The sequence below is a fragment of the Taurulus bubalis genome (assembly GCF_910589615.1).
Source record: "Taurulus bubalis genome assembly, chromosome: 2".
In the NCBI taxonomy this organism is placed as follows: domain Eukaryota; kingdom Metazoa; phylum Chordata; class Actinopteri; order Perciformes; family Cottidae; genus Taurulus; species Taurulus bubalis.
The window spans coordinates 15,988,077-15,999,946 of NC_136590.1; the positions used below are offsets into that span (position 1 = coordinate 15,988,077).

At 43.1% G+C, this 11,870-nt stretch overlaps 1 protein-coding gene across 1 annotated transcript; it reads right to left on the minus strand.

The window, feature by feature from the left end:
* Positions 1 to 2,724: 2,724 nt before the first annotated feature.
* foxj1b (forkhead box J1b) lies at positions 2,725 to 4,880 on the minus strand (the record flags this gene model as incomplete). Its single annotated transcript, XM_079214448.1, has 2 exons — positions 2,725 to 3,603; positions 4,293 to 4,880. 2 exons carry the CDS (start codon positions 4,878 to 4,880, stop codon positions 2,725 to 2,727), a joined length of 1,467 nt encoding a protein of 488 aa, XP_079070574.1.
* Positions 4,881 to 11,870: the final 6,990 nt, after the last annotated feature.

Sequence of the window (11,870 nt, forward strand, 5' to 3'; positions counted from 1 at the left end):
GATTCGGGGGAGACGTGCTTGATTCCTCCATGGTGAGGGCAGCGCGACCAGGTCATGTTTGCGCGCTGCGGCACATTAAATAGCCTAGAGGTTTTTTTCAGCGTGAGAAATACGATGTGTGGCAGGAGGGCGTGACTTAAGACTGAAATGCGTGACAGTCACGCTCAATGCGTGACACTTGAGAGCCCTGTAAACATTACTAATTCTGAACATATTTAACTGTCACTGTGAGTTTGTTAGCATGCAAGGGCCTCTCAAAGCTGCTAGCATGACTGTAGATTCTTAGTCGTCTGGTAACTTTTGTATTCTCATGTTGTATATTGCATATATTTGGATTTTTGTACAGAAAGGTTTCGTGCTTTAGTGCTATTGCATGCTAGTATGCTAACATTAGGGTGTTAGAATTGAGCTCAAAGTACCACTGTGCCAAAGAACAGCCCTCACTTTTTTGTCAAGTGTGTGCAAAGCCCAACTTTTTACAAATGCCAAATTATTGTTACTTATTTATTTCCTTAATGTCTACCTAATTACTAACTAACTCATTTTCAACCTTTTCCTCCTCAAATGTTACCCGCTTCAAGCCTCTCAGACCTCAGATACTGATGAACGTCAGTGTGTATTGGGTGCAATATTGTCCCAACAATGGTCATATAGTTGAATACACACTTCTCTAAATCAGTTTCAACAATCAAAACTCATGCTTGAGGTACAATTTGCAGTTTAATGTCTCAGATTGCATTATATTGTAGTTTGCTTTTATATCTACCTGCTGTGTGTTTCAAATACCAAGCGAGTCCAGACATGTCTGTGTGCTGAATAATGATAAACTCTCATAGACCTTTTATCTCTCGATTGCACACACACACACACACACACACACACACACACACACACACACACACACACACACACACACACACACACACACACACACACACACACACACGCAGACACACACACACACACACAGAGTGAGAGAGAGAGCTCATATAATTGCCCTGACTACAGCTTTATACTGCACTCCATCATGTTTTAATCTCTGATATTTCACAATGCCAAGTAAACGATTTGTGTTTTTGTTATTGTTCTTCTTTAATTGACACCCTTTATTGCATCATGGCATGATTGCATTTTTAAACAGCTTAAAAAAGTACAAATGAAAATAACATGGTGTGATTAAAGAGCTCCTATCAAACTTGATCAATGTGATACAATAAGAAAATCTGGCCTTTAAGTGTTGAGTTTATGTATTTGCTCATCATTTGTCTCCTCAAAGCAACCAAGTTAATATATTCGCAAACAACAAATAAAAAGGACATACAGCAAAGTAATCAATAAAGACAAATCCATCATCCAGTGATAGAAAACCAAACTGTCTCTTTTTTCTTATTATTAATCAACACAGAAACACCAATGAACTGCATATTTCTTATCAACAAATTTGGCGAAATATAATCAACAAATGCCCAGTTTTGTATATAATTAGAAAGAAAAACATTATATCTCAAACAAACAAAAACAAAATTGCCCACTTGACTTATTGCAGTGTTGAGTTCATGTCCAAAAACAAACTGAAATGATCAAGTACAGCATATGCATCACGGTCATTATGGTCAGTAAACTTTTAAAAAACGTCATTTTAATATGATAAAAAATTAAACTAAACATCCTGGAAATCATCGCTGTCTCGCTTTCCTAAAACTGCTGCCTATCAAAGTGCATAATGTTCGATTTTCATGACTGTCGAGAAGGCGATCAGTTTTCCTGTCTGCTCCGCTTATAACTGTAGACAAATGGCAAATATTCCTGCCTAGCTTCATGCTATATACTTTAGTGAATATATATTAAATTGACTATTCATAAATGACTGATTTCTAATCTTAGACTATGGATTTAAAGTCTCCATCCTGCTCCAATAACTTGATGAATGGGTGATTTTGCTGCATGTTAGTACAAAAAAAAAAGAGAAGTTTAATAGCAAAATAGAATCCTGCATGTGGCCTCGTCCTGTAGTGACAGTGCTTGCTTGCGGCGAGTGCCTTGAAGGAGGGTGGTTGGGCTATATTCACTTTGCTTCTGTCATCATTTCATCAAAAACCCTCGAGTGATAAATAGCTACAGGTCAATACTCATTTGAACACATCCTCTTATCACTAGCCGCCTGACATTTGAGCTCTTATAGTTCCAGGAAATCCAACTTGAAGGATACATTAATCCCGTTTTCTGCATGCAGTCTTGTCATTGTTCTTCCTTCTGAAGAAAACATTTGCTGCCTTTCATTCTACAGAGTGCGATAATCCTCCGCATGCCACATGAAACTTTAATTTGCTTTATGAACGTTTCTCTGTGGTATATTCATATCTTTGTGCCTGATACATCAGTGTTGTGTCATGTTGCACTGCTGTCAATCACCTCAGGAAGAAATGTGTGTCTCTGCCAGGAAATAATCCCAAATAATTGTATCCAACAAACTTTATAGTCAGATCAATGTCTTTTCTAAAGGGCCTCTTTGTTAACTGGGTTCATAGTTCAAGATAGCTTTGATATTGTCATGTTTGCAATGTAAGAAAATAAAATAAATTACAGATGTACTGCTGGAGGGAAGTAGCTGCGCTGTAGTTCACACCAGTGTTATCCGTTTGGTAGTAATATTGGACCAGTAATCAGACATGTTTAGGTCATTGGAGAAGATAATTAGTAGTCAATGAGGTTTAGGGTCAAAGGTCACAGATAAGCCTCCACTCGTTCCCATGGCTGCATCTCAGTGAAGAAGCCCTCGCACAGGCCGAAGCCCTGATCCAGAGTCAGAGGAATCGCCTGCTCCTCCTCTTTAATCTCCTCCCAAGGCTGCAGCACCGCCTCCTCAGGCTGCTCCGGGAACAGAGCGGAGGGCTCGTCGAACTGCTGCAGGTGGTGATGACTTTGGAGCAGCTGATCCTGGTCCAGCTGCTGCTGCAACGGATGCTGATGCGGCACATGGAGCTCTCCCATATTGCCCGTGCAATCCATGGATGCGATGCTCAGCTCCATGTAACCGTAGGACTGGAGGTGGCTCAGGTGCTGGCTCTGACCCGGGACGTCCCCGCCGCCGCACCACCTCCCCATCCCTGCCGAATGCTGCCTCCCCTGCATGGAAACCTCCATCTCGCAGCCCAGGGAGCTCAGCGCCGTGTTGATGTCCAAATCCTCAAAGGTGCTACAGTTCCCGCCGAGAACGTCGTCGAACACCGACGCCAGATCAAAGTCCCCCCTCAGGATATCTGCTTTGTGGGCCTCTGTCGCTAAAAAAGGCGACTCAGCCGCCCTCATCGCCTTGCTGTTGTTCATAGAGGGCGGGTGCTTCCGTTTCTCGCCAACCTCTTGGTATGGGCAGCCATTTTGTGTGCTGTGGTAACCCTGAACCAGTTTGCTCTGTCTGTGGGGGCCACTGCTGCTGCTGCTGTAGTTGTTAGCAGAAATCCTTCTGCGTTTGAAGATGCCATTGACGAACATATCTGCATACTGTGGATCAATCTGCCAGAAGCCTCCCTTCCCCGGCTCGTCTTTCTGTCTGGGGACCTTCTTGAAACACTTGTTGAGGGACAGGTTGTGACGAATCGAGTTCTGTGACAAATACACACACAAACAAGTATATTTAACATGATATCACTGGCTTCCAACACATTTGAGTTAGTGATGCAAAAACAGATTCTGTCATTCTTGTCTTTTTAAGGGAGATGAGAAAAAGAGGGAGGGGGGTATTGTTGTTGTTTGTATAGGAAAGCAAATGTACCTAATGAGGCTTTCTAGTCACAGGCAGCTCTGTGAATTTCAAACGTGATCAGCTGTGCTTAGTTGCCATCTCTCTCAGGAGCCCTCATTAACACACACACACACACACACACACACACACACACACACACACACACACACACACACACACACACACACACACACACACACACACACACACACACACACACACACACACACACACGTTTAGAGTGCTTTCTCCCCCCTATCACCATTCCCCTCAGACATAAACCCATATGAGCACTCTCATAGAAGATGGACATTTCTGAGACTCTTGCATTAAGAAACACGTGTCATGCTGGAGTATTTCAAATATGCACTACATCTGATGTTTTGTGTTTCTCCACACTGATCAAACAAAGGCCTTGTCTGATGCCCTGTAGCATAACCATGTGGTGTCTGATGGTGACACTGGGATCAATTGCTCAAACTTCTCTCCCTGCCTCGCCATTTATCTGACTCATCAATAATAGAAGGGTGAGTTAGCCGGTCTCAGTTACCTGCCAGCTGGGTTCCGCGTGTTTGTAGTAGCAGAAATTCTCCGTTATCCAGTTGTAGATGGTGGACAGAGTCACTTTGGGCTGCTTGCTGGCCTGCATGGCCATGCAGATGAGAGAGGCGTAGGAATAGGGCGGTTTGACTTTAGGGTTGGTTTTGTAATCGACCTCCACGGGCGGGCTGGCCTGGATGTGGATCTGTGGGTAGGTGTTCCCTGGATGCGCGCAATCGGCGAACCTTGGCGCCGCGGTGCAGCCGCTGCCGGAGGTCACGGGGCTCCCGAGGTACAGAGGCATCCCGGTGGCGGCGGTGTCCCCGGCTGGCGGGCTGGACGGAGAGTCGGAGCCCCCTCTGGGAAAGCCGAGCCGCTTCAGATACAGGTTCTGCTGGGAGGAAGGACAGCCAAGCCCGGACCCGTTGGGTCGCTCCGGGTCCGCGTTGAGGATGGAGAAGTTCTGGAGCCAGTGGAGGCTGGTGAGGCTGTCGTCCAGGGGCGCGGAGTCGGAGCCGGTGACCTGATCCTCCGGGTACACAGCCAGCCATTTCTCCTGAAACTTGTTGGCAATGTCGGGGCTCGTCAGAACTGGCATCCTGGCTTTGTGCGCGCGGTGAGCGAGGAAAATGGCCAAAGGATCTTCAAATCAGCATTTAAAGTTTTGTTTTATCTTGAAGTCAGCGAAGTGAGAAAAAAAGAAAAGAACTGTTTAAAAAAAAATCGCTAAAAATCACCACGGATGAATTTATCTAGTTCAAATATCTCTAAACAAACAACATATTAAATTGCCAAATGGTGCGTAATATCCCTACCTACGGAGCAGTATTTTTTAGGGGAAGATTATCTGCGTGCACCTGTTGCAGTCCGTCCCTGCCTCTCTCCTCTCCAAGGACTCAGTGGCGCATCCAGTTTTTACGCAACAAGTGCGGCAGGAGGGAGGGCGAGTATCATCCAGCGGCAGCGCATGTGGAGGAAAGGGAAGAAAAGCGGCACTCAGGACCGATCCATGCCGAGTCAGGAGAACCGCACTGCTACTCATCCAAACGCTGGGCTCAGCTGGAGGGTCTGTTGGGAGGTTAAGATGAGAAAATGTGTGCAGGAGGTTGTAAAATAAGTCGCTCATAAAGCCCGAGAGACTGCCCACCATCCCTTTAATCGCCTGAGGGGGTTTCTGATTGGCTGGCTATATCTTTGCTTCTCCAGGTTTCTCTCTCTCTCTCTCTCTCTCACGCACGCACACACACACACACACACACACACACACACACACACACACACACACACACACACACACACACACACACACACACACACACACACACACAAAAAGGGGCACTCAAATTATTGTCGAATGAGTGCAGGTTCACTGCAGTGAGAACAGTCGCTGCCTTTAATCTTTGTCTCCATCCCGTAAACTGGCTGAAATGTAACGTGACCTCTGAGGCGCGTCACGGGCCCCCGCTGGCGCTGAAAAAGACGCGCCACAGGTCCCGCTTGGAGCGCTCTTTGGCACCTGCAGAGAACCGCCCACTTTAACTGATAGGTCTGCATTTACAATGCCTTCACGCAGAGGATAATTATCGTTTTCTTTGCAAACGTGAAAAGGGCAAGTGTTGATTGAATACCTGTTTAATTTCTTCCCGGTATATTTGTCCTTCCGTGGACATCAACCCAGGTATTTTTACATTTTAGTCTAGACATAATACATATAGTAAAGTACAACTTTAAAAAAGCTCAGTAGCTCATGATAAAAAAAAAATGTGTTGCAGTATTATATATGCCAGGTCAGTGATATTTTGTCAAATGTAAAACAGCAGAGCAAAGACGTAATACAACCAAATACTACACATAATGCTAAAATCAGAGAGAAGAGAGGGGTTTCTCACGTTAAACAGAGTTTGTGTAATGCATGTCACAGGCTATATCACACAAGAATACTGCTTACTACAGCCAACTGATTCCCCAATATATTTTAAAAGCTCCATTTACCCTCTAATGTTGTTTTTCCCACATTGATCTTCTAAAAAATTGGAATCAAGCAAGTCAAATATTTCTGGGACCCTATCAGTGGGCCTTGTCATGCTAGTTCAACAAAAAGCAACATAATAAACTTTGAGAATTATTTTTTTAGACACAAAAAATAGGATTAAAGGGGTTTGTCATACACAATACAAATCCATCCATTATTGATATACCGCAACTGTTGGTGTCGCACAGGTTCAGTTAAAACAGATAGGCCATCATTCATACTGCGTGTGGAAGTGAATAGCAGAGGCGATATGAATTATGAGGACACACTGTCACCCAGTGGATTAATACTACATTGCAGTTTTACCGGCATTCCAACCCCCGAATGAAGGCACTGCTGTACTGGCATAACCGATAATATGTAGGCCTGGAGGGCAGGGCCGGAGTGGGGCCACTTTTCAGCCCGGGAATTTCAGGCTCAAGACCGGCCCACTTTTTCCATGGTAGTGGAAATTGGATAAATGAAGCAACAGTTCAGCTCTTACTATCCTGTAGTTTTTTGTGTTAATACCATGGTCCAACAAATAATATAAAGGTTAAATACAACAATAATAATCCACTTAAGATGAGAAGTTAACAAAAAATATTCCACTATTCCACAAGGATAGGTTGATAAATTAACAAAAACAGAAATAAATAAATAAAACATTTGAAACGTATCCCACTCTTCAACAAAGAGAGGCATATTGAACTAATGTTTACAGTTCAACTCACAGTACAGTATACAGTTACATTGTGAATAGCACCAACAGCATCTACAGCATCAGTAACCGCCTAAGCAGTGCACTGGTTTCAGCCACTGTATCTATAACTGTGTCGTTGCTTACAGACATGAGGATTTCCTTCTCTGTGCACATTAACATGAATTAGGCAGTAAGCCAGATTTGTTGGAGTGAGACCTCATGGGGGCCGTCATTGTCATGGTCATTATCATTTTATAATGGCGATTTACTCCTTTTCTACACCCACTTTTGAGCAAACAATGCATATTGGTTCATCAAGTACTGTCATATACTGCTCTTTCTTACAATATATAACTTTAATTAATTTTGTTTCCTCTGTTATCCTCTCTACCTGTCCCTGTAGTCATGGCCTCCTCATTGCAAATGTCGGGCTCATCATTTTCAGCAGGAGACTTATCTGCTGCTCCGAAGCTACAAAGAAAAATTAAGAGTCATATTACTGCATACTTCAATATCAATATCAATATTATACATCAATATTTGCAAAGTCTATGGATCGCCATATTTTGGGTCATATGACTATAAAAATTAGTATTTCCCCCCCAACCATAGCAAGATCCGCAGATGAATGATCGTTTGCTAATATTTAATAATTCAATTTAATATTTTGCTTGGGAATAGGTTGACAACGCTACAACGATATTAATCAAGGCTACAACGATATTAATCAAGGCTACAACGTTAGCCGAATAGTTACTTTGCTAATCATTAGGCCTTTGTCTCTCTTTTCCAGTTGCCATTTGTGTTTGTCCTCTTGAAAATAAATCGGTAAGCTTGGCACATTTGGCAGCATCCTCCACTAACGCCTTTCCTTTTTTCAACCTGGCTTGTTCAGCCCCTGCTGCCCTCTTCCTCCCGTCCATCCTCCCTGACGCGTATCGTTGCGGTCGGGCCGGCCCAGCTATCGGTAGCCTATCTGAGAAAACTTTTTAGAAAAAGACGAGCTATGGACCGAACCAACTCTATTTGGGAGGGGAGAACTTCCTCGCATGGTACAACCCATGCAGAGGCTGCGGTGTCAGAATGTGGAACGTGTGTAGCCCACTTTAAGAGAAGATTGACTAACGTGACAAACGTGAACAAATAAAATTCTCGACCGGCCCAGAAGTGAAGCGGCCCCCGGGAACTCTCCCGATTCTCCCGATTACCCACCCCGGGCCTGCTGGAGGGTGACAAATAATTTCTACATCTTGAAGAAAGCACTGACTCTTTCAAAAAGGGGTGCACATGAGCAAGCCAGACATCATTTACATAAGAAATGCGCCACGCAGCGCCCTGTATTCACAATTGTTGTTTCTCTGCATATGTCAAATCAAACCTTCTCATAATGTTCCTTATATGTTTGCACTATTGGCTGAGGAAGGAATGCAATTAATCATTGTGGAGGAATATGTCCCTTGTTATATCTTTGTGCTGTTCATCCCCTCCTCCGATTACACAGGCCTCAGCAGCCTGATGACCAAACACAGTTGAGATGTCATTGCACCAGGCATCTGATTGAAAGATGTGGATTTAAAGACCTCATATTGACCTGCTCATGTGGCAGTAAACAGTCCCTGCTGTCTACACATGTGGGATACACAAAGCTGCATAGTCAACACGTGAGTCAAACATTGCACACTGAAACCACCATGGCCGTGCACTTAACAGCTGATACAGACAAAGAAAGACTTCACAGAAGTAATTGTGCAAGAGCCGTGGCCCAAATGTGTTCTAATTGTTCCATTACCAGGTTATCAGGCCCTATTGGAGGCATTACCAATACTGGTATCGGAACAACTCTATTTTTTAAGTTGTTGGTGTCATATTGTATACCTAGACTGGATATATCGTATACCTGTTGTTTTTGTATTCAGCAATAATGCCTTCAGAACTGTCCTTGTATGCATTTAGTGATTTGTTACAAATATATAATACTTGAATAAACAAATGTAAAAGTTCCCCTTAACATTATATGTAATACTTGAATTAATACATAAGGTTTGTGTAAAATGTCCCCTTAACTTTATACTTGAATTAATAAGGTTTATGTAAAATGTTCCCTTAAATTCATATGTAATACTTGAATTAATACATATATAAATGTGCATCAATTTAATCAAATCTCACAAGGATTATTCAATTCATTCAGACTGACTCAAAAGGATAGAAAAGCATAATGTTTAATGAGTCGCTTTACATTGAACTTATAATAAAATTAGATGTAAAAAATGTACATGTAATTGAAATAATTAAAGTCAATGTTTTTTGTATAATTTTTTTTTTTAGCGCACGTGCATCGATGATGCCTCTTCCTCCTAATGCCCGAGAATGTCTTCGACAGTAAGCAGTGCCAGCCATCTCTCTTCCTCCTCAAACTGATTTTCTCAACACATCTGCCGGGTTTAAAAGATTTTGAGTGCGGAGGCTGACAAGGGCTGGCATTCGGTGGAGGGCACCGAGGATGGATGAGTGGCAAAATCAATGCTGAGAGACTTGAAGAACCTGGATACCTCGATGCCAGCTGCTGTAACCCTTCAAGGAGGTTTGATTTTTAAAATGTCTCCAGGTTTGTTCAGGTTCTTGACAAAAGGCTTGCTTGGTGAGGCGGGCAAATGTTTGAACAGCTGTTCTTATTGTTGCCAGGTTTCCTGCTGTCCTTCAGCCGCAACTAAGCACATACAGTGTCTCTAATGGGTTGAAAGAGGTCTGCAAAAGAGGATTGTTACACCTTTAGGCTATGCATTTCTCCTTTAACTGTTGACCTCTGGAGGGGGTTTAATTAAGAAAAAAAAGAAAAACAAATATGGCAAAGTCTTTGTATTTAATTCCCTTGGTAGCTACATTTTATGAGAATTGTGGAGGACCAACTGATGAACACCAGATACTTAATAATAATAGAGATTGGCCACTGATCTAACATCGAGATCCTGAATACTCCCCTTGTATGTTTTAGTTTTTTCCACGTTTCTTTTCTTTACAGCACTAAAATTTAGCAGATAATATTTTGACACACAAGAATAAAACAAGGGAAACACAACATGGTTTTAACTCAAATTATAAGGAATAATTGTATTCTTGGTATATGTGTGTTTGCCTTCTTGCTGAGTTATCTCATATTTGTGTGGTAAAAGGCATTGGGAGCCGAGGGGAGTTTTTTTTTGGGGGGGGGGGGGGGGGGGGGGTATTGCAGAAACAAACCCTCTGTGGTTCATGATACTGATAATCTCCATAAAGGAACACAAGAGTATGAGTGATTGGTTTTAAGGCTCTTCTAATGTTTTTCTGGTTATAATAAGTTATGGCAAGTGCCCATAAATGACCAAGGGGCTGGGAACATAGAATTATTGATTGTTATCATTGATTGAGTCAGCCCATCAAAGGTCACACATGAGTATCACTGGGAAACCTACAAGTCTGAGTGATGTAAAAACATGGATCACAATTGATGTCAACGACTCCAACTTCTCCTAGTGGTACGGTAAATGCTGTTCTTTCAGTTTCCCTCTTTTCACCAACAGATGTCGCTATTTCAAATATTGTTACTCCATACAACAACATAGCTGCTACAAGGATGTACTTGTTATAAACCATTTACAGTTTGGAGTTACACACAATCCTGAGCGGTGTGCGTTGATATCAGAGGACTCTTTACACACAGCCTGCACTAAAACTGCTGCGTTAGAAGCCGAGATGAGTCCACTGATCCTAATCCATCACACAGTAGGTGTGAATGGAAAAGCAAGGGATTTATTGTTTGCATTGTAATAGTATTGTCAAATATAATAAGCTAAGAGGGTGTAATTGGAAATGTACATAACTAACTCTACATAACTAACGTAACTATATATCATCTCATTATTTGGACTATTATTATTATTATTATTATTGTATAAGTGACCACACATAACTGCATTCTCCTCTTTTTGTTTTCTAATCATATATGCTACTGACTCATTAAAACGAATAACTGGACCTATTTCTTATTAAAGATACGTTATTATATGCTTATTAATTTCTCCAAGCCTCCTGAATGAAGCTGGAGTTTAACATATAGCATCATGTTTTCTTTGCCATAACTCGGTTTCGAGCCCCGTGTAGTCAACCATCCGACCTGCCGCAGTGTCTTTGAGCAAAGAAGACGTAAAAGCCTCACTCTGACACAACAACAAAGGACAATGGGGGTTGCGAAGATGTTGTAACGCCGCCGCATGCCGGACTGCGTGCAGAGAAGATGCGGCTCTGGTGTGACGCGCGCGCGAGCACATACAGGCACACACACCACATACAGGCTCACACACACACACGCACGCACGCACGCGCACAGAGAAGCGGTATGAGAAGGGCGCAGAGCAGACACGACTATCGGCTGTCCCCCTAATTTAACTCCCAGTGATGTAATTGGCGATGGTGGATTTGTTTACCATATTTGGCAAGATAGTGACACAGCGCCTGGGAATTGGACGAGAGCGGCCGTCATTCACAAAAGTCTGCCTCCCGGAGCTTTACAAACAAAGCGGGTGCTCACGGGAGTTGTAGTCCAAAACAAACCCTCTCTGAGGTTACTCGACGGAGAGGAGGGGTGGAGGTTGCCTCCCCCTGCGGTGATTTCAATGCCACACATGTCCCACAATTGTAAAGGTGCTCCCCTTGAGCAACTCTTTTCGTTTAATCGTGTCTTTGAGGACACAAACAAACCCGCATCCGTTTAAAACACACGCCGATCCGAGACGCTCTGCGCGAGAGCATACAAATCCCACCCGGCGGTGCTCGCTTGTGATTGGCCGCGCCGGTCTGTCAATCACGTTACGCTTTTTCCTTCCACTACCACCGCT